Raw genomic sequence first — 25,321 nt, 5'->3', positions numbered from 1 at the left:
ACCTGACGGGTAATCAATGATAAAACTGGAGACTGACCAAAAATCACCTCCATAATACTTAACCTTATAATTTGAGTCTATTAATAAATAGTGTGGAATGTTAAAAGAGAAACAAAGAATATAATTAAACAGTGGCAAATGACATTGAACCCTTCCAAATATGTTACTCTAAACTGTACTCAATCTTTATTACCATCCTTGACTTCCTATTTTATCAATACTACACTGTTACAGTCAGTGGAACAAAATAAATACCAGGTGTACTGTTACATAACTCCATGTCATGGTCTAACACATTAAGAAGTAATCAATAAGGCAAGATATTAAATTAATTTTTGGTAAACAAACATTATACCAGTGTGAACCATTTGTTAAAGTTGCTACATATACTACATTAGCTGCTCGCCATTGTACCATTTCAATGTTATCAATTAGGTATTGTTGGTGTGGATCCCATAATGACATTTGTATATTCCAGTATCGGTCTCACTAAGGTGGGTCAAACAAGATTACAGACTAACAAGTAGTGTATCTGAAATGATAAATAATCTATAGTGGTCTACATGAATGCAGAAAGTTTAACAGATTAATTTATTTTTTACAAATTTTTACATCAAGACCCACCTGACTTAAGTATCCCAGAGCATTACTCACATCATTCTTGGTCCCACTTTACACAATTATCACACCATCAATAATTATACCATCTTTAACATCATCAAACTATCATCATAAGTTAGTGCGCACCCACAGCCAGCTGAAGGCTGGCTGCGAGGCACACTATAACATCTTCTAGTTTGTATATCTTTTGGTATATATTTCGAATACCATGATACGTATCTGTAGTATAACATATACATATATACAGAAGGTGTAGCTACACTGGGGCCCATTGGGGCCTGTGCCCCACAGTCAGCTCTCCAGGCCCTATACTGTCAAAATTTCATATTTGGCTAGCATTGAAGCTAGTGAATTACAGAACGAGTCGTGTGACCATCGATACCAGCTACTTCCGTCTGTTCTACAACAACGACATGCACTCTTAGTAACCATTGGACTAGATTCCAGCAATCTTGAGTCTCAGTAATGACTACAATAATGGTACCTGGTGCTGATGGTGGTTAATTTTTCCACGCAGTGTTATAGATTTAGGTGCTTGCACTGCAAATTCAGTTCATCATACATGTGCAACCTCGTGTTCATGTGCAGGACTGAAACATGTACGCGCCCAATCACGATCCACTACAGATGACACTTTTAACTGTCAATTTAACCGGGAGTCTTCAGCTAGCAAATGCTCTAGGATTGAGCCTGACATTTCTGACATGGATCTGAAGGCATTTCTGTAAGCCCCCAGTCTGATATCATAAGCAATGACAACTACCCCACTGTTCAGGTAAATGAAAATGCATCCGAGTCTGATTCTGTATATGCTGGAATAATACCTAATTCTCCAATAAGTGTAAGCTCTGGTAGTAATGAAGCTTGTCCCAATCTAAATCTTGGATTGTCTGGTGCAAAAACCTTGGCCAACAGTGGCATAGCAAAATTACTTCAGCTATAGTTTTAGATAATGTCTGTTGTGCTGAATGGCCTCAGCTCGATTACTACCCCTTCGATCTGAACTAGTGGAATCTAACTGGTGGTTTAGATTATACTGGTTCCATGCAACCTGCTTATGACTAGACAATTGGTATAACTGTTAAGAACAGCAAACAAAAGCTTACTTTATGCGGACACAGGGTATCACCTAGTTCAGTGAATATAGGCAATTACTTAGAAGTCATAAGTGGTGTGGCAAAGCATGATACTATAGTTCAAAGATGGCTTTCAGAAGGGCCAAAGAATGCTTCATATATATCAGTTGAAATTTAAAATGACATGATAAAAGTGTTGGCCAAAACAGTGACTGAGAAGATTTGTGATAATCTCAGAAAGGCTGGTATTGGGGCTGAGCGATACTATCGTTTTAGCAATATATCGCAATATTTTGAAAGTATCAATATCGCTATATTTTGTTATTAACTATCGTGATACCATGCCTGTACATTATTGTCATTAAAAATCCACTTGTTATGCTGTACTAGACTAAGAATCCTTGTAAGTGATAACCTGGTTACCCCTGCAGAGAGGTGTGAACACCATAACATAACCTCAAAGCATGTGTTACAATAACTGTTACTGTAAACAAGGATGATAGTGGCTAGTTTGATGCACTTTCTGCAGGAATACTGAGCAATACACTATGTAGCACCAGCTATGATTGACTTATTTGTAAGTATCGTGAACTATTCAGTATAATGAATAGTGGCTTCAGTATCCATTGTGATACTAAAATGGCAGTTTCGCTCAGCCCTAGCTGGTATGTATTCAATTTTGGCTTGCCACTTTCTCTAATTGTAAGATATGTTGATGTCAACTCTGCAACCATCTTTGAACATTTATTTATCATATACCGATACAACATCTGTGAATGCTGAAATCTTTTCTTCATATATAATAGGAACATTAGAATCAAAACATTAAAAATATTGAAAAGTCCTTTGCCATTGTCTATGGCTCACTTAGCAAATCAAATTGTACCCCTTTGCGCTTTACTTGTCAATTTCCAGCTTTTTTTCATTCCTATGTTGACAATGGAAAAATCTGACGTTGATGATTATCTGGACTCCTATTATTTCCAAAGTGTATTTGAGGTATTTCTTTACCAAGTTTGATGTTGAGCGCAAACTGGCTGTGGCCGGTGAGCACTAGTTGGAGAAGTCGAATAAGAATTGTTGGCCCATTGGCATAGATTGGTGCAAGGAGAAATGAATTTGTTGCTATTATGTGATCAGTTGTTAAAGAAGTAGAAGATACCAAGTCATGTCGGTATGTGGTGGGCGTGGAAGGCTTCATCATTCTGACAGTCTTTGTAGTTCCACGTTGTAGTCATGACTACTTCACTCACTAGACTTATGTAATACACACATTCCAACAAATTTTGATGTGTAGCTCAGCTACTGGCCATTCAGCCAGTTTCACTTTCACGTGTCATACGAGATGTCACGTGCACAGATGATGCCTGAGCCAGTGATATTGGTGAATTCTACTAGCTGTGGTATAGTTTGCCAATAGTTACTGCATGCTAATCGTGCAATAGTGTTGAATAGTGAACAAGCTGCAGATATGTAACAGCAGTGTGTAGCTAGGTGCAATAATGCACTTTAACTATTTTAAACAATACGAGTCCGTAAAAGACAGGTCTTGCGTTTTATCTAATGCATGGGTAAACTTCATTTGTGAACAGGCTCTACTTGTGCCCCACCATCACAGAAAGTCTGGCTATGCCACTATATATACATGTGTGGTATATGTATCTTCTCTGCTTCCATCCAATTCTTCAAGGTAAGGGATAGCTAGTTGTAAACAAAATAGTTTGTACAAAAAACTCAGCCATTTTTTGGTTTTGGAATGTTTGTTAATCACATGTATAAGAACTGGTGTCGTGGTAGTGGTCCAGCCTTGGAATATTCCCAAGTAAATGATTAATATCCACTTCCTCACGATTGGTTCCTCCACCACTATTGACCCTATTATTGCATTCACTTATGTATCTTGTGAGTTGCAGCAAGTTACAGTAGCAGAATTACTACTCATATACCTTGCTGTATCTCATGGTTTCAACCATAGTTCACTGCTCCCACAGGTGGTCAAGATAACGACAATATGAGACACTACCTACACGAGGAGTCACACAGTACTCACTCACATATTGTGAGAAGATCTCATGAATAGTGGTGTCATGATCATCAGAAGATTAGAAAATTGAGTGACTGTTTCAATATAAACACGAGACTATTCAAATTTAATGTCCGAATTGCTGCTTTCTTGTTGTTTAGAGTGTATACCCACAGGATGGTCTTATTAATCAATCAGTAGCCCGGTGAGCCACATACCTAGAAATCACTGATGTATGACACAGTGAATAATGAATGCTCCATACAAAAAACCACTTGGCTGTACAAAAAGGCATGTCCATGAGAGTACAGTAAAAGTAACTGATTACTAAAGGAGGTGATATCTTGTGCAGACAAGAATGAATGTTACATAATACTATAATTTTTTTTACAAAAAATACCATTGGTGCTTTTTATCACTTACTCATGCAGTCTTGCTGTATTCCTAAATTAGTTTTTAGCTCTAATTGGCTAGTTAGTAATTTGGCTGTCTTTCTCTTATAAGGTGGCCAAATTACTAGCCATTAAAAGGAATTAATTAGGAATGCAGCAAGACTGCATGAGTCAGTGACAAAAAGCACCAATGGTATTTTTTGCAAAAAAAAAGTTATAGTATTATGTTACATTCTTTCTTGTCTGCACAAGATATCACCTCCTTTAGTAATCAGTTACTTTTACTGTACTCTCATGGATATGCCTTTTTGTACAGCCAAGTGGTTTTTTGTATGGAGCATTCATTATTCACTGTGTCATACATCAGTGATTTCTAGGTATGTGGCTCACCGGGCTACTGATTGATTAATAAGACCACCCTGTGGGGATACACTCTAAACAACAAGATAGCAGCAATTCGGACATTAAATTTGAATGGTCTCGAGGTCTTTGTTAAATAATGTGGTGTTTATAAAGAGGTGATCATTGTAGGTATTATCCAATACACTGTTCCATTATTCCTTTTATCTTTAATCAGGCTTGTCTTCGTTCTTCTTCATGCTATGAAACCATATTGAGGTGTTAATTTTCCCTACCAAATTTTTCCTTGAGCAGCATATTAGATGCCGCAAACTTATTTAAGCACTTGTGTTCGGCATACACTGTAACATTTCACAATACTTTCAATACCCCACCCATCTTGGTTGATTAATAATGATCAATTACCGAGACCACGCCTCTTAACAATATATTTACTCGATCACGATATAACACCTTTTTATTATTATTATTGGTCTAGCTGTATTTATGATGCTAGCACAGAGTGTTCTGCGATACAGTGCATCTTGTGTATCACGTATCACCATCAGTAAACTGTTCGATACGATACTGTATCACAATACTACAATGAAGTGGTCATGGCTAGTTATGACTGGCATATTAACCAATAGTTGTAACAATATCCAATTCAACTGTATCTTAAAGAGCTGACACTGATTCTATATTCACTGTATGCATCTACAAATTTCTTTATTCAGTGAATGCTGATAAACTACAGTATTGTACTGATGTGACAAATAGCTAGTGTGTTCTGATATGATTTTTAGTATGGAAAACAGAGTTGCTGTTAAAAAACACATCCCTACCTGGATACCTGCCTACCCAGACAATTAGCTACCACAAACATTTTAATGCATGCTCCCACAAAGGCTTGTCCGGATTATTCTGCATTTTGATGAGTTGTCAAGATTGCTGCACCACTAAGCCTAAGTGGTGCAGTTCTTTATACTTAAAGTGTAACAGCTACTGTTTTTAGAAGACCCGGTTAAGAATAGTTTAGCCATGACGGCAGCACTTATACATGCGTGTTTGTATGGCTTCTTGTAACATTACAATTAATAGCACAGGTAAATAGAGAGACCTTCTATTTGAGTATCTAGATCACTGTTAGAGTAATAGAGCAATCAGAGACTCTTCTACTAGAAAACTTTGATATATCAATATTTTCTAAGTACAGTATCGTATTGTGATACTTATATGCTGTATTGATATATTGCCATATCAATATGTATTGCAGATCCCTACTAGTAGCACAATGAAAATATGTAATAGTGACACATCTTCTGGTAGGTAGTTGAAAGGCTTACTCGAGATACTCTAATACAACAGTCACCCTCATAGATCAGTAACACATGTATGGTGTATGCTATAACAAAAAACCAAACAAACAAGTATATTACAAATTATTAATTTCAAAATGAAGTAGGGATACAAGCGATAAAAATAAATGATGATGTTATAGCATAGCTTGGTGGGAAAATCCCTACTTTGGAATTTTAAAAAATGATTGTTCAAACATGCCATTCCCACTGAGCTATGCTGTAATACCATCATTGTTATCTCTTGTTTCACTACTTTTTATTGCTTGGATCCCTACTTCATTTTAAAATTACTAAATTTAAATATACTATTGGATATCATTTAAACCCACAATGTAAAGTGCACCTTGCTCAGAGGTTTGTATGTGACCCACTGAGCAAAAACCCAAATAGTTCACATTTTTCTCAAATGCCATTTTATGACTTCTTTTGTTGTCTAGTGGAAAGCACCAATAGGTTGCTAATTTATAAATTTCAGTCTTATCTGGTGAGTACTTTAGAGTTATAGTGATAGACAGCAAGAAGAGTAAAACAGTCCATTTGTACAGTGACTATACAAAATATAAATGAGAGGTGCATATTTAATTTAATTGATTGTAAGAACAAGTTACAGAGGTGGGACTTGTGGCATTGCGTTCACTGTGAACTGGAGCATTCATTAAGGCTGTTAAAGCTTAGAAATGGTAATGATAACATTAGATTTTACCACAATGTAAAGAAACACACATAGCTTTGTGGTACCGAAATAAAACAAAGATATTCAAACACTTCACGAAGAGGTAAATCAAGTGATGTATTGGATATTCTAATTCAAGTCTACTTCCATTGTTTACTGAAGTGATTACAACGTGCGTCAAATTATTTTTGTAGCACGCATTTTTTACCCAACCAAAAGGCATTATACAAATAATGTCCTGACCACAAATAGGATAATATCAGATATGTATACCAAAAATCCTTTGATCTGCCTATGCAAAGTGTTACAAACGTTAGTACTACAGTAGGTGATACATACATTGTACATAATATTTCTTGTGTGTACTATAAATAAGGTGTCTGGATCTGTGAAAACCCTAAATTCTTTATCAGGACTGAAACGATCATGGCTTTTTAGTATTTGAGTACTCTCTAGAGTTAATGATCGAGTAGTCATGAACACTAACTACTTGTAGTCATACCAATGTGATGGTTTTATACTGACTTTAAGCAGTTTACAGCTTTTCCAAGTAACAACAATGATACACACACTGTACTAGAGTATTAATGTTAGTGCTCCTGACAAGAAATTATGCCAATCAAACTCTAAAGCCTTCATTGTGTCACTCCCTGATGGCAAATGCATCATGTGAACTGGGTCATGTAATCTTGCTTGAGTACTAATTTTACAATCTGAGAATCAAAATCTTTCGAGCATTTGCAGTAATTGTTTTAGCCCTGTTCTAAATATTTATAATCAAAAGTATTCTCTGGCCTATAGAGTTCAAAAATCTTTATTTCACTGTAGTAGACAATGGATACATAAGTTGTGGCCAGGGTGTTTGTTTACACCAGGTCCAAGCCATAGTATCTTTCTTCACTGAAATCACCTTTGTATGTAGTGAAGAAAAATGATACACAACAAACTTACCCAACAATCAATTCATGTCGAACATGGTGTAAATTTTAACTCTGTGTAAATTTCAACTCTGTGTAGTATTGTGTAAGTTACAACTGTTTTGTAAGCACCTGTAATTTATTTTCCCTATACTTCCACTACATATCAATCTTTCTGTTGTTGCTACATTTTAGGGTAGTAACTCCAAAAGTTATTGACACATGAGACTGAAACTGTGCAAATAAGATGTTATCCAGGTTTATATTGTTAGACCCTTCCTTCACCAAGAACAAAGTATTCAAAAATTTACAGAAGTTCTATTTTTTTTCAATTGTAACCAATGCATTAATTTTATACTGTAAAATTAACGTAGGCAGTTTTTTTGTAGATCCAGTCACACATGCATAGACTTGTTTTGAAAACAATGTAGATTGCATGTACAAGTGAATTGACAGTGTAGCCATGGGGAACCCACTTTTTACAACCCATTCACAGCCAAGACCACTGACTGAATTGCTGAATGGCATCATATAAACCAGTCAATACACAGAACTACTTAGTAACCATACTTATACCTACTTAACCTACATAAATACTCACTATAAACTAAGGATGTCAACTAAGTTCTTTTTGATTACATAACAGCTGCAGTGACCACAACAAAGTTATCAAACAACAAAGTCTAAACTTCAGTAAAAACAAACAACAGAATCCCAACTAACTATTTACTAAGAACGGGAATTAGACTTGACACCTTAGCTCACTCAGTTACACAATGTTCTTCAAAACCTTGAGGAAGAGAAGATGGCATTGCTTATGGAGCTAAAGTCAACAAAGGGAGAAGTTGACCGATTGGAGGCTAAGCTTAAAAGTGCGCAAGTTAGGGTAGTGGAGCTCTGGCAAGAAAACAGTGAGCAATTGTTGAGGTACAATGGTATCCTAGCATAGAAAGAGCAGGAACTACAACAAGTAAAAAAGATACTGGAATCAAGGGAGCTGGAGCTAGCCAGATTGAAAGCATCTTTTCTGACAGAAACAGCCATTCAAGGTTTTGCAAGGATTCCAGAGCTACCAGATTGTTACTACCAACAGATGGTCATGTTGGTGAAGTACCACCCAATCCTGTGGTGAAAGAGTCTGCCAGTATGTATTATTCTTTAGGGAGTAGCAGAACTGGTCTAGCAAATAGTGGTGGAGTAGTTGCTGGGTTTTTCCTTTCAACCTCAACCTCATGATTACAAGGCCCACAACAACTTCAGGGAAGCCATGGAATCACAACAACTACATGGGTGACACCTTTCCTTATCAGGTGACTACTTAGTTCAACAACAACACCTACATGGGTCACAACAACAGCACCTAACCTTTTCATCAGGAGAGTACTGTAGCATGTAAACAACAGCTGCAGCAAGAGTTAAAGTGAGTGACCCAACTTGGAGCAATGAACTGTAAAGGTATGACAGAGAAGAAGAGAGGTCTCAAGCTCAGCAAGTAACTCAACTGAGTACATGTTTGTCTGACATTGTTTCTGTTGGCAGACCAGTATGTTCTACAGGTACCACTAGTGGTAGTAAGTTGCCTGGTACAAGTCATGTTTACATTTCCCGTCATGGAAAGGCACCCCCAGTATAGATCCTTTTACTGCCGATGATGTCAACACAACCTTTGATGATTGGTTACTATTATCACAACAAGCAGTCATCTGGAATAATTGAACCCCTGAAGAATCATTGATGCAATTGGCTGGTTATTTAAGAGGGAAAGCAGCACAAGTGTGGAAGTTTTTACTACCAGAAGAGAAGGATAACTACCAAATTGCTATAAGAACATTGAAAGAAAGACTTGATCATGGTAACCAGGCATTAACTGCATTGGATTTCCGTCACACATCACAGCAACCAGATGAGTGTGTGTCAAATTTTATAGGACAACTAGAAGATGTTTTCCAGACTGGGTTTAGAAGGGAGCGTCTGTCAAATGAGACAAGGGAAATGCTGCTATATGGACAGCTACAGGAAGGTTTATTACTAACCTTAATGGAGTCACCTGCTGTTTCTGGGGCTCAGGACTATAAGTAGGGATGTTATACAAATTTTTAAAAGTTTGACAAATGCATGTTTTACCCACAGCATCTTGTAGAGCACAAAAAATGCTGCAGATTGATATATAGGTTTGCCACATTTGCTTTTGTGGTAGCCAGTAATTGTTAAATAAACAAATAGGCGGTACTCCAGACTTCTCTATTGAGCACCATTGGTAGCCATGACACAAAACAAAAACAAGTGACGTATGGGTGATTACGTCCCTTTGTATTGTCAATTGTGTATAATTGCCAGGAAACTAATACAGGCGTTCAAGTTGTATCTTGCATTGACTGAACACCAATCTATCGATTAACTGGAACGCCGTTGTGCATGGCGATAGACAAAACTAGCCTGCTGTCATCTTCCATACATTTTCTAGGCAGGGAACTAACATTGGGGCTTACACTTACTCCTAGCTACTCTAATCATGAGGAAACTTACCAGAAGAGCACTACCTTGACCAGTTCATCACTATGAAATGAAAAATTCTAGTGCCTAAATAGACTCTTTCCATAAATACGTCACTGTTAAGCAACACCTTTCCGACATTTTGATTGGGGCCACTGTCAATAATCACGATTGCGCTACATAGAATTACGGTGGTGAAAACAGTTTGAGCAGAGTAGTATTGTTAAAGGACGGGCCATAGAAGTCTTCGAGGTTGCAAATTAGTGTTCTGGTTAGAGGCAGGTGGTTATCAGGGCTGAACAAGGTGCGAAACATCGACAACACTAATTTCCTTGCCTGCCCATACAAGAAGCTGTTATAATAGCATTGTAGTCTGGGTAATCATTAGTACTGTATTGGTGATAGTAACTGTGTAAAAACAAAAAATATGCCAGTCCAGTAGTCCAATCCAGTGTTCCAGTCCAGCATTCCAGTCTAGTGAATAGTAACAACTGAAGAAAACTGGCTTTATATACAGGTGGCCACTAACACAGCTTCCACTCAGTAGCGTAGGCAGAGCCCAGGCCATCCAGACCCAAGATAAAATTTTTATTGTACGATCACGAAGATCAAGATACTCTAGTAGAGTAGTCAATCGCTTAAAGCAGTCACAGTATTCAGAGAAGCAGTGTAGTAAGCTACGTATATAAGGAGATATAATTGGTGGAGGGCAGCTATTGTCAGCAGGTAGTTACCATTTTATTTTTTAGATCTTGCTAGGCCCTGGCATCACAAAAACTCTGGCTGCGTCCCTGTTTTCACTGTAATCACACCTTCCAAATTGAGTAGTGTAATTACTCACTGGGTTACCCAATATGCTGTGTAGTACAACTGTATTCACTATACAACATGTAAACAATGTGAATGATTAATAATGCATGTCATTATACAATAAAGTGTGATAATATATTATTATAATACATTGTAACTTACAATCTGTGTATCCATCAGATGTGATGGTAGTATACATGAAAAGTAAAACACATCAAATAATAACAACATTTAATACCTGTACCACACATATCATACACATGTCCATGTACAAGATTGAAAAGTGAGAAGTGGTAGAGTAATATATGTACACATTCATACGTACAACATATCAGTAGTCCATTGAATAGTTACTTGTCATAGGAACATTACAATGTCACATTAACAACTACAACAATAACATCCAGGAAACAGTCCTTTACTAATCAAATTACAACTGTACTGTCCATATTCCAGTTGGTCTGACATATTTCAGATCAAAGCCAATTGAGATGGTGTTATGTTTCTCACCTCCTGTGTTGTTGTAGTTACATTTACTAATGATGGTACAGTAGAAAATAAAACAAGCTTGGAGGGACTACTATATACCATAGTGTAAACAAGACTTTTGGAAACGGAATTACTGGTGGGCGCCTTGATTCAGTGGAATAAAATAGTGAATTAGATAACTTCATCTAGTGGTCACCTCTTCACAAAGACCACCTACTAAAAGGATCACCTATATAAGAATGTTTAATTTAATATCTACTTTTCTGCCATCTAATTGCTTAGAGTGTATCACCATAGGATGGTCTTATTGATCAACTAGTTCCCTGGTGTATCACATGGCTAGAAATGTCAGAGTAATCACTGATATATGATACAGTGAATAATACCCTCATACAACAACAGCTTGGCTGTACCAAAAATGTGTGTCCATGAAAGTAAAAGTAATTGGTGAGTAAAGGAGCTGATGTTTTGTACAGCCAAGAAATGAATATTTATCTGTACAACTTAGTAATGATCCTTTACCATTGACTCATGCAGTGTTGCTGTATTCCTAAATTAGTTTTTAACTTTAATTGGCTAGATAGTAATTTGGCTGTCTTTTCCTTATAAGGTGGCCAAATTACTAGCCATTAAAAGGAATTAATTAGGAATGCAGCAGGACTGCATGAGTCAATGATAAAAAGCACCAATGGTATTTTGTACATTCGTGGACATGTCTTTTTGTACAGCCAAGTGGTTTTTTGTATGGAGCATTCATTATTCACTGTGTCATACATCAGTGATTTCTAGGTATGTGGCTCACCGGGCTACTGATTGATTAATAAGACCACCACCCTGTGGGGATACACTCTAAACAACAAGATAGCAGCAATTCGGACATTAAATTTAAATGGTCTTTATAAGAAGGTCTTTGTTAAATAATGTGGTGTTTATAAAGAGGTGACCATTGTAGGTATTATCCCATACACTGTTCCATTCCAGTGTGGCATGGAAACATACAACACATCGCTGACATGTGCAGTAGTTACCTTGTGGTACAAGGTAGTTTACATAATAGTTAGACATCAAAACACAGGGTTCTACGGAATTTAGCAAATTAAAAGGTCCTGTGTTGTGGCGTCTGTGCAAAGCGAGGGTGCTACTACAGGCCCTGGGTTTCTAAACTCTACGGAACCCTGTGTTTTAATGTCTAACCACTTTAGACCACAACTAGTTGTTGTACCTTCACAGCTACTTGTGACATGAGAAATGTACTGTCAATTAGTAGAAACAAGCCTGATACACTTCCCTGTAACTTTAGTAATAGCATTTGTTATCCAGGTAAATTTCCATGCATTGCTAAAGTTACAGGCACATAATTGCCATGTTTTGTATTGCCTCATTGAAAGATGTACAGGATTTCGATACCTGTAAGTAGCCAATGAAATTTGTATATTTCACCTTGTTGTAGTCTAAAGTATGGTGTGATCCCACCCAACTGACTCTTGGGTTGTAGACAAAATAGAGGGAATGAAACAGAAATCTAGTTTAGTTTATAAGTGTGAAGTGAAGTTGATCCCAATTATTTAGGATTTTTTAATATGGTGGGTGTGGTCTGTCTTCTAATATATTGACCCATTATTAATTTCAAAATGAAGTAGGGATACAATTAGTGAAACAAAAAATAAATGATGTTATAGCATAGCTTGGTGGGAAAATCCCTACTTTGGAATTAATAAATGATTGTTCTAACATGCCATGTAGGGATTTTCCCACTGAGCTATGCTGTAATACCATCATTGTTATATCTCATTTCATTATTTTTTATCGCTTGGATTGCTTAAAATTACTAATTTTAAATATACTATTAGATATCATTTAAACCCACAATGTAAAGTGCACCTTGCTCAGAGGTTTATATGTGACCCACTGAGCAAAAACCCAAATAGTTCGCATTTTCCTCAAATGCCATTTTATGACTTCTTTTCTTGTCTAGTGGAAAGCACCAATAGGTTGCTAATTTATAAGTTTCAGCGTTATCTGGTGAGTACTTTAGAGTTATAGTGATAGACAGCAAGAAGAGTAAAACAGTCCATTTGTACAGTGACTATAGACGGGTTGCCTATTTAGGGCGTGTCCCTTGTGTAACGCGAGAAAACGCGACTTTCCGTTTTACGCATGATTACAATGTTGGTCAAGAAGTCAACAAAAAACCCATTTTTTAAAATAGTTTGACAAACGTTTTTGATTCTTCAAAGGTACAAGGTGAGTTAAAATCAGCCAGTCTATCATTCTAAGTAGTAGCAAAGTCTTACAAAGAATGTTTTCAGCGAGTTTTATCGCTTTCCAAAAACCCGAGATTGAGAGAAAATCATCTTCTCGCTCAGCCTTCACCTTACATGCTGGATATGTTATAGCTCGAACTTTTCTCTATAACATACTTTCTGTTTTGAAGGCTGGCTAACTCTTGCTTGCTAAAGTTAACCGAAACGTTCATTTTCTCCAATAGCCGTAATACATTTTTGACTTAGCAAACTCGGAAAGTATGTGGAAAATTTACGGCAAAACGACCACGCCTTAAAAAGGCAACCCTTCTATACAAAATATAAATGAAAGGTGCATATTTTATTTAATTGATTGTAAGAACAAATTACAGAGCTGGGGCTTGTGGCATTACGTTCACTGTGAACTGGAGCATTCATTAAGGCTGTTAAAGCTTAGAAATGGTAATGATAACATTAAATTTTACCACAATGTAAAGAAACACACATAGCTTTGTGGTACAGAAATAAAACAAAGATACTCAAACTCTTCACGAAGAGGCAAATCAAGTGATGTATTGGATATTCTAATTCAAGTCTACTTCCATTGTTTACTGAAGTGATTACAACATGCGTCAAATTATTTTTTTGTAGCACGCATTTTTTGCTAACCCAAAAGGCATTATACAAATAATGTCCTGACCACAAATAAAATAATATCAGATTTGTATACCAAAAATCCTTTGATCTGCCTATGCAAAGTGTTACACACGTTAGCACTACAGTAGGTGATACATACATTGTACATAATATTTCTTGTGTGTACTATAAATAAGGTGTCTGGATCAGGGAAAACTCTAAATTCTTTATCAGGACTGAAACGATCATGGCTTTTTAGTATTTGAGTACTCTCTAGAGTTAATGATCGAGTAGTCATGAACACTAGCTACTTGTAGTCATACCAATGTGATGGTTTTATACTGACTTTAAGCAGTTTACAGCTTTTCCAAGTAACAACAATGATACACACACTGTACTAGAGTAGTAATGTTAGTGCTCCTGACAAGAAATTATGCCAATCAAACTCTATAGCCTTCATTGTGTTACTCCCTGATGGCAAATGCATCGCGTGAACTGGGTCATGTAATCTTGCTCGAGTACTAATTTTACAATCTGGGTATCAAAATCTTTCGAGCATTTGCAGTAATTGTTTTAGCCCTGTTCTATATATTTATAATCTACATAGTCAAAAGTATTCTCTGGCCTACAGAGTTCAAAAGTATTCTCTGGCCTACAGAGTTCAAAAATCTTTATTTCACTGTAGTAGACAATGGATACGTAAGTTGTGGCCAGGGTGTTTGTTTACACCTGGTCCAAGCCTTAGTATCTTTCTTCACTGAAATCACCTTTGTATGTAGTGAAGAAAGATGATACACAACAAACTTACCCAACAATCAATTCATGTCGAACATGGTGTAAATTTTAACTCTGTTTAGACTCTATTTAGGCTGTTTTGGGTGGGTAATAAATCTCATATACTCCACCTTGTTTTCTAATATACTCCACGCCTTCAGGCACAATATAACATATGCTCAAAATCTAGGTTCATCCAATCGCTATGCATTGTTCACGTGCAGTGATTTAACGAGCGTGATTATTTTGTCACGTGAGGATGCGTAGTTGCCATGGCGCTAGTATTATCGCAAGAAAACCTGCCGCTTTTGCCAAGCCTACAGCAGAAACAGCCGTGGATGAGGTAAGTAATCTGAGTGTAACGTGAAATAGAGTCTAAAGCAGTTACATGGGCACAATGTGGAGTCTATGAAATTTATAAACCCTCAGGCCCTTAGTAGGGCCCTCGCTTCGCTCATGCGCTACAGCCCGGGCCTTCGGGTTTATAAATTTCATAGACTCCACATTGTGCCCGTATAACTATTATGTAGTACTGTGTAAGTTACAACTGTTTTGTAAGCACCTGTAATTTATTTTCCCTATACTTCCAATACATATCAATCTTTCTGTTGTTGCTACATTTTAGGGTAGTAACTTCAAAAGTTATTGACACATGAGACTGAAACTGTGCAAATAAGATATTATCCAGGTTTATATTGTTATACCCTTTCTTCACCAACAACAAAATATTCAAAAATTTACAAAATTTCAATTTTTTTTTAATTGTAACCAACGCATCAATTTTATACTGTAAAATTAACATAGGCAGTTTTATTGCAGATCCAGTCACACAAACATAGACTTGTTTTGAAAACAATGTAGATTGTATGTAGAAATTAATTGACAGTGTAGGCATGGGGAACCCACTTTTTCCAACCCATTCATAGCCAAGACCACTGACTGAATTGCTGAATGGCATCATATTAACCAGTCAATACACAGAACTACTTACAGCGTGTTTACACTAGGCATTTAGTTCGACCTATCTCGAACTGAAGCGATTTCAAAGGTAGTGTAAACGCGTACCGTACCAAACCGAACTGCACCGAACCGCTCTATAAAAGACCTACTAGGGATGTGGGTCTGAATCGATCTAGTTCTCTCCACTTGCTAGTATAAACGAAAACCGAATGCTCGTATCGCTCTAGATGGTTTCATAATTATTCATGTGAGTTGGTTCAAAACCGCGGGTTTGCGCGCGAAGGAATGGCCTATACAAACTGGACAGACGCTGAAGTTTTTCATTAATTCAAGTTTGGAGTGAGGAAGGGATACAAGAGCAGTTGGAGGGCGCTAAGAGAAACAAACACGTATATGAGCAACTGGCGGAAGACTTGATTATATATGGAATAGAAAAAACAGGGGAACAGTGTCGCACAAAAGTAAAAAAGCTTCGTCAAGAGTACAAGAAACTTGCTGATAAGCACAAGGAGACTGGCCAAGGAAGAACCGAGTGGAAATTCTTTGACAAATTAAACGAATTTCTTGCCACAAGACCTGCTACACGTCCACCAGTAGTTCTTGATACCCTTGATAGTACCACGCTCAATAATACAGACACAGAATCACCAGCAGTAGTATCAGATGAAGAACATGAACTGACAGGTGGTCATGATGATGGTAATGAAGAGGACCAGAGTAACACAAGTAATGAGGCAAATGATGGAACAACCATAGATGCTACACAATCTTCAGCGGAAAATGTACCGTCAACTGATGTACAATCTACAGAGAAGAGTACCACTAGTAAGTGCTCATCAGGTAGAAAACGAAAGAGAAACAAAGGGGAAGTAATGGAAGACATGATGACAAAGGTAATGAAATCAGTAACTGACAGCATGCAGAACAGTGATCGGATGTTCCTGGAGTTAGAGGAAAGAAGAATGAAATTTGAAGCTGAGCAGAGGAGGCAAGAGAGAGAATTTCCGCTGAGGATGGTACAGATGTTCAATGCATCACAGAGAGGCCATAGTAGTGGTTATAGCTGTAGTTATTCCCCTTATTCCTCACCTCCCCCAAGTGAGTTTTATTATGGTTCGGACAACAGTTAAACTTTGATTCAAACTTTTGTTAAACAGTGATATACTACATGTGTAGGTTGTACATGTTGCCATGATTATACAGTACACTCCTGTACTAGTATTTTGTTTACAATATTTCTTTAAAGTGTTAATAAATCAATTGCTATGAATCATACACAGATACATCAATTGTATAATGGTTGCTTGCATAGTTTAGTACATCATCAATTGAAGTACGTCACCAACAAATCTCGGACTCTATTTCCAGTGTTGGATCTTGTACTTACTGGAGCACCTGTGCTATCAGGCTGATCAAAGTCGTCGCTTTGTTGTAACCACTCATCATTAAAGGAATCATTGTGGATCTCACAGATATTATGCAATGTGCAACAAGCTAAAATTACATTAGGAACATTGCTGATATCCATGTCTATCTGCTTGGACAACCTCCTCCATCTTGCTTTAAGCCTCCCAAAGGCTATCTCAACAATAACCCGTCCACGTGACAACCTATAATTGTATGTCTTGTGATCAGTTGGCATCGATATAGAAAATGGAAATGGCTTTAACAACCAGGGCAGTAGTGGGTAAGCTGAATCACCAATTAAAAATATAGAAATGTTGCCTCCTCTGACCGGCAAGGTATCACCTTGCAGTAGCTCACCTTTATTGGCCTTTCTATACAGCGAAGAATTTGTGAACACACGTGCATCATGCACGCTTCCTGGCCATCCAACATACACATCTCTGAAGATACCATTGTGATCTACAACTGCCTGTGTAACAATAGAGTACCACCCCTTGCAATTGTAGTAATCAGTGTGGTTCATGAAAGGTGGGGTGATTGGAATATGGGTTCCATCAACTGAACCAGCACATTGTGGCACACCCCACTTCTCCTTAAAGCCTGTTATCACCTCTTTCAAACCTTCTCCAGTAGGAAAACGGATGTACAGTGGTAGCAACTTCTGCACAATAGCCTTGCACGTTTCTTTGACAATGATACATACTGTGCATCTTGCTATTCCAAAAAGATGGGCTACTGTGCGGTACTCTGATGGTGTGGCCAAAATCCAAAGTGTGATAGCTACACGCCTTTCCACTGACACAGGCCTCCTCATTACAATGGTTTCTTTTTCTATCAACGGCCTTAATTGTTCACAAAGGTAGTTGAATGTTGCATGGCTTACTCTAAAGTTTTCCAACCAATCTCGTGATCCAAAGCTTAGCAGCACCACATCTTCCCACCAATTAGAAGAGCGAGGATGCATCCAAATTGTCCTGTCTTGATGGTTGCACAACTCCATGACTGCTGTTGACAACAATATCCCAACCAGAGTCACCAATACCTTTCTTCTAAACTTGGCATAAGCTTTCCTTCGCCTTGATGATGTCCTTATGCTACCATTACTTCTGTTAACGAACGGTGCAAGAGCCGACAGTGCTAAAGACATCAAGGAAGACATTTCTGCATAAAACAGCAGAACCCACAATCGTTTGTACTCAAAACTGTATGAGAATTGATTGTGGGTTCTATTGTTTTCATTACGAGGCGAACCAGTTTATTTTGTGTAAGCAAAGCTCTGAAAGCAAGTCAAATTGATCTGAATCGATAATTCACGAATCGAGTCACTGGTGTAAACACGCTGTTAGTAACCATACTTATACCTGCGTAATCTACATAAATACCCACTATAAACAAAGGAAGTCAACTATGTTGTTTTTGTTTACATAACAGTTGCAGTGACTGCAACAAAGTTATCAAACAACAAAGTCTAAACTTCAGTAAAAACAAACAACAGAATCCCAACTAACTATTTACTAAGAACGGGAACTAGACTCGACACCTTAGCTTACTCAGTTACACAATGTTCTTCAAAACATTGAGGAAGAGAAGATGGCATTGCTTATGGAGCTAAAGTCAACAAAGGGAGAAGTTGACCGATTGGAGGCTAAGCTTAAAAGTGCAAATGATAGGGTAGTGGAACTCTGGCAAGAAAACTGTGAGCAATTGTTGAGGTACGATCACAGAAAGAGCAGCAGCTACAACAAGTAAAAAAGATACTGGAATCAAGAGAGCTGAAACTAGCCAGACTGAAAGCATCTTTTCTGACAGAAACAGCCATTCCAGGTTTTTGCAAGGATTCCACAGCTACCAGATTATTACTACCAACAGATGGTCATGTTGCTGAAGTACCACCCAATCCTGTGGTGAAAGAGTCTGCAAGTATGTATTATTCTTTAGGGAGTAGCAGAACTGGTCTAGCAAGTAGTGGTGGAGTAGTTGCTGGGTTTTCCCTTTTAACCACAACCTCATGGTTACAAGGCCCACAACAACTTCAGGGAAGCCATGGAATCACAACAACTACATGAGTGACACCTTCCTTATCAGGTGACTACTTAGTTCAACAACAACACCAGGTCACAACCAACAGCAACTAACCTTTTCATCAGGACAGTGCTGTAGCATGTCAACAACAGCTGCAGCAAGAGTTAAAGTGAGTGACCCAACTTGGAGCAATGAACTGTAAAGGTATGACAGAGAAGGAGAGAGGTCTCAAGCTCAGCAGGTAACTCGACTGAGTACATGTTTGTCTGACATTGTTTCTGTTGGCAGACCAGTATGTTCTACAGGTACCGCTAGTGGTGTAAGTTGCCTGGTACAAGTCATGTTTACATTTTCCATCATGGAAAGGCAACCCCAGTAGATCCTTTTACTGCCGATGGTGTCAAGACAACCTTTGATGATTGGTTACCAATGTTACAACAAGCAGTCATCTGGAATAATTGGACCGCTGAAGAATCATTGATGCAATTGGCTGGTTATTTAAGAGGGAAAACAGCAGAAGAATTGCTACCAGAAGAGAAGGTAAACTACCAAATTGCTACAAGAACATTGAAAGAAACACTTGATTATGGTAACCAGGCATTAACTGCATTGGATTTCCGTCACACGTCACAGCGACCAGATGAGCGTGTGTCAGATTTTATAGGACAACTAGAAGATGTTTTCCAGACTGGGTTTAGAAGGGAGTGTCTGTCAAATGAGACAAGGGAAATGCTGTTGTTCTATGGACAGCTACAGGAAGGTTTATTACTAACATTAATGGAGTCACCTGCTGTTCCTGGGGCTCAGAACTATAAGGAACTATGTATAGCAACCAAGAGAGAGGAACAAATACTGGCCGAGCTTAAAGGAATCAACAGTACTTGAAGCCATCTGAAATGGGGAAATAGAAAAGTAATAGCAGTCAACTGTCATTACACTATTGGTCTAGATTTAACAAGAAGAGTACTAACACCACTCAGGGGAAGGCTAGCAATAAGATTGAGAAAGAAACCAGTCAGAAGAAGCAACAGAGATGATACACATGTGATAGTCCCACCCACCTATCTTATTAATGAGGACAGCAGAAAACAGAAAGCTTAACTAAAACTTCAACCCAAAAGACTAGTAAGCCAACTGGTGCTAACATGATGATACAGACTAATTCCCAGACAATGACAGAGAGGAGTAAATCCCATTGTGTTGATGTGAAGATTGAAGGAGTATCTACTACTGGTGTCATTGATACCGGTTCTGACATCACCATCATTAGAGGAGACCTGCTTTATCATATAGTTGAGAAGGCTAATCTCAAGATAGAGGATCTTAAAGCTCCTCAGCTGAAAGCTTGTATCTATGATCAGAAACCAATTATTCTGGATGGACAAATGAATATGAAAGTCAGTCTTGGTGACAAAACTATTACTACTACTGTTTTTGTCAAGTTGGTAGCACCTCATCAGTTGTTGTTATCAGAATCAGTCTGTAGACAATTGGAAATAGTGGGCTATCATCCTAATGCACAAACTGTAGAGACCAAAAGCACATTAATAGTGGAGTCATCTATTTCAGGGGATAATTCAGTAGGAAAAAATTCCATTCCATTGGCAGGTGTAAACTTATAGCCTCAGCCTGAGCCGTTATAGATTTATGCTTGTCTGAAGGCATCAGTCAGTCAGCCAGTTACTCAGTCAGAAGAAAATTCTGATAATATATATATTTAAATTCTGTAGCAAATTGTTGAAAGCATTTTGGATCAATCTGAAGGCTTGTTTGGGCTTAGTTTTACCTGCCTCATCATTGTCAGGGATACTTTGGTTTTTGGATGATGTTTCTTTATGAGTCACACCCAAACCTTTGTGGTCCCTACTATACAGTACTATTGTACTGTACGTATGATAATGTTACTATAATACGGAGAATATCCAAATATCCTTGATTGTGTATATAAAAGACATGTCATTGTAAAAGATTCATATACTCTAATAGAACATTCAAGTACATATTCCTTCCTCCATATCACAGACGATAGATTTGTCACTGCAGTGGCCAATAAAATACAATTCACTGGGCTTCTCTATTAAAACAGTTTTTCAGGCATGATTACTGCCACCATCCCATTGATTTTGAGAGAAAGAGGTATTACTGAGGAATGGTCTGCCCTTCAACATTTACTCCAGCGACATGTTACTAACTGTTAACTATTGTATATTATGTATTTGTACGTAACTATCATATATGTGTGCACTGTATTTGACTAAAAGAGCTGACATGAATGTTTTAATAGAGTAGTTTACCAGATTTTAAAGGAATCTTCTGCACACACCAAGTTCAGTGCTGCCACAATAGCAGAAAACACTACCATACATTACCAAGGTTGATATGAACATAAAACATGATACAGAACTAACTATAGTATAAGTTAACATTCCTCAGGTAAGCACACTAACCACCATTAAATGCCCGACTACACATTACAAACATTGATATAACTGATTAACTATACAGTAGAACCTCAATTATCCAAATTAATTGGGGGAAAGGGTGTTCATATAATCGAACAGTATTTAAAATTGAACTTCCATACATTTATATACTGAGCTTTGCTCAACTACTCTAATAAAGCATATGCTTTTGATAAAATACTCTAATTGAACAGTAGATTTGGTGGTCGGATAATCAAGAGTTTGGTTAATCGGTGTTTGGATAATCAAGGTTCCACTGTATCATATAGCCAACTTATTATCAAACAGTATGGTAGTACTGTTCAATAGTGTTTCTACCTAAAATGACACCTGCCTCCAAAACACTGTACCTAAAAACCATCATTGAAATATTATATGGGATGAAATCATCTTTACAGAATAGTCTTGCTCCATTCAACATTAAAAACAAGAAAACAATTACAGGCGATTGGATATAAAATACTTTTTACAAAAAAAGTCAAGACCCGTATTGTCGGTCTGCCTGCCCCACTGCTTGCCTCACAGATCAGTTACAAGGCTATATAGAGGCCAAATGAAGCAACCCACAGCCACCATTTTACTCCACAACAACAAACTCACTGCCTTTTGTGGTTCCAATGAATGCCTGTCTTCTGTGTTTTGGCATTCTTTTTATCTACAAATAAATGGTCACCTTCTTCTTCATGCCAGGAAACCATACCAAAGCATTAGCTTTCTGTATTGACACTCTTTTTAAAGGAACAAACAGTGGAACCTCCTTTATCCAGACCTCTATTATCCAGGCACCTCCATTGTCTGGACAACCCAAAGTGGTTATGTGGCTTATATGTGCATAGTTTATTGACCATTATGTGAAAGCACAAGGAGGGAACCTAAAAGTTGCTGTTTACCTGTTTGGTGGCTTGTTTATTCTACTAATAATAACTACCACTTGGTTGTAGAGATGTACTGATAATCGGATCGTCTAAAATATCGGTCACCGATAAGGTGATTTTTACCAATATCGGTATCGGTACAGAACAGCAGGAGGACCGATATTGCAATCGATATTTATACAGTAGCAGTAGTTTGTACATAAACAGATTATGCATTGGTTTTCTACATTACCCATGTGGCTTTTTAGTGCCAGTGGCTTATTGTTCACTCTGCAACCAGCGCTATGCTACAAGAAGCCATGCAAATACATGCGATTCTAGTGTTACTTGCTGGAAAGCTTATCACAGCCTCTACAAATGAAGCAGTTATAGAGTACCTTTGTAATAAAAAGAAGGGTCACAGGATAACCAAGGAAACTTGCTGTACCAGCTTCTCACAAGCCATTAGAATGCAGATTAATGCAGAAATATCCATGTAAGGCTTCATGGGAGTATACATAAAAATGTTTGTGGGTATCTAATTGTCTGGATTGCACAATAGAAACTCAAGCTGTATACCACCACAGGCAGAGTACATGCACATGTTGTGGTAAATGTACACTTTTGTTTGCTTAAAACTATAGTGCAAATATCGGATCAGCTATCGGTTCTCAGCTTCTTTTGGTGGCATCAATATCGGATATCGGTACATGCCAAAAACCCATATCGGTACACCTCTACTTGGTTGCTAGGTGATAATGCACTTTTACAGCCCAGGGGAGTGACCATGAATGCTCTGTAGTGACTTCTCCTCTGCCCATCAAACTGCATAGATAACAACAACAACATTATTTTTAGTGCATGTTAGATACCCACTGGAGGTTTTTAATAGGGTTCACAACCCGAGGGCGCGGTATGGAAAACCAAGCACGAGGATTTCAGCCTAATAAAAAACGACAGTGGATATCTAACCTATTTAGAAAGCTCATTACCAGCACTGACAAAAGAAGCACAGAGTCACAATAGGTAAGGGCCTTTACAGCGTGTTTTCATGTGCCACCGGCTTAGTGGCCAAGTTAGTGTTGCTTTAGCAGCTGTTATTTAGTCCCAAGACTTGTTTACTAGCTAATACAAGCTGACCACGAAGCGACAAGCTTTATTACAACTGGCCACAAAGCGACAAGCTTTCATTTATTATTTTTTTATTATTAGCACTTTACAGTGACCAGCACTGAAGGTCTGACAGCAACATGTGCTGCAGCCTTAGGATTACCTAACCTAATTTCAGGGACTTAGACCTAATGACTTGTCTTTATTACGTCTGGCTACGAAGCGACAAGCTTTATAACAACTGGCCACAAAGTAACAAGCTTTATTACAACTGGCCACGAAACAACAAGTTTTATAACAACTGGCCACAAAGCGACAAGCTTTATTACAACTGGCCACAAAGCGACAAGCTTTATTACAACTGGCCACGAAACAACAAGTTTTATAACAACTGGCCACAAAGCGACAAGCTTTATCACAAGTGGCCACAAAGCGACAAGCTTTATTACAACTGGCCACGAAACAACAAGTTTTATAATAACTGGCCACAAAGCGACAAGCTTTATTACAACGCGACAAGCTGTATTCCAACACAACAAGCTGTATTACAACTGGCCACGAAGCACAAGCCTTATTACAACTGGTCATGAAGCGACAAGCATAACTGGCCCGAGGGGCCAGACACCTACTGCAATCCAACACAAATTACTTGGAATCCCTCAATGAAATCTGGAATCTTGGTCTGGAATCCGGAATCTTCAGCGAAGTGGAATCTTGACGATCTGTATCAAATCCGATTATTTCCGTATAATTTTACTAAAACACCGTAAATTCTAACCATGAAACTCTTGAGGTTGTCACATTACAACACATGCCTACTTGTACTGAACTATATATTTTGGTTTTTGGGATGCATACCACTTCATACTACACCCAAGAAATGGTGCAGTAATTACAATAACAAGTTAACTATATATCGATATACTGCAATATTTTCCTTTTACTAATACCGTGTATTCAATTTCAATACCGCTGAGCACTACTGTACAGAACAATGTTAGGTATGAAAATTAACTGTTGTATAGATTCTCATAATGCAGACAACGGACAGTTAAAAACACCAGTATAATAGCTACATTATGTAAACTGGATAGTCAGTAGGTAAATCAGCACTATATTAGGTTAACCACCATATTATGAAGTTAAGAAACATGAAATTTGGTACACAGATATCAGATACATGTACAAGACCACTTTTCACATATCCAGTGAGCTATTTCATGAAACAGCCAAATTTATGAAATTTATCTAGGCTATCATAATACTGTTCATTAAACAGTTTGTAATTACTCACTGGGTTACCCATTATGTTGTGTAGCACAAACTACTAATGACTATACTACAAGTCAGCACTGAAACCAGGTTGGGTCAATCTGTTCATCTGGATGACATTTTGTCCTGATCATCTGGGTCTGACCCACTTTTACAAATTATCTGCATTGGATCACATGGCTACTGTATGTAACCATGCATGTAGCCACATCCATTTATCAGTATGGCAGTCTGTAGGTATACACAAAATCCTGTCTACAGATTAGAGCCATACCCACTAATCCATTGTAATTATACAAGACACAACATGGTTGTCTGGTAATACACCAGTTTCTATAGGATGTCACTCCCACTTTAGTATCAAGAATGTGTGATACTTTATATTGC

General features: G+C 37.8%; 1 protein-coding gene across 1 annotated transcript; it reads right to left on the bottom strand.

Moving 5' to 3' along the window:
* Positions 1-17,131: 17,131 nt before the first annotated feature.
* On the bottom strand, positions 17,132-18,373 carry LOC136247890 (uncharacterized). The gene has a single exon (XM_066039709.1). It carries the CDS (start codon positions 18,371-18,373, stop codon positions 17,132-17,134), a length of 1,242 nt encoding a protein of 413 aa, XP_065895781.1.
* Positions 18,374-25,321: the final 6,948 nt, after the last annotated feature.

This window comes from Dysidea avara, chromosome 2 (assembly GCF_963678975.1).
Source record: "Dysidea avara chromosome 2, odDysAvar1.4, whole genome shotgun sequence".
Taxonomy (NCBI): domain Eukaryota; kingdom Metazoa; phylum Porifera; class Demospongiae; order Dictyoceratida; family Dysideidae; genus Dysidea; species Dysidea avara.
Note: the sequence above shows the minus strand (reverse complement) of the source record. Positions and strands in the feature narration are given on the sequence as shown.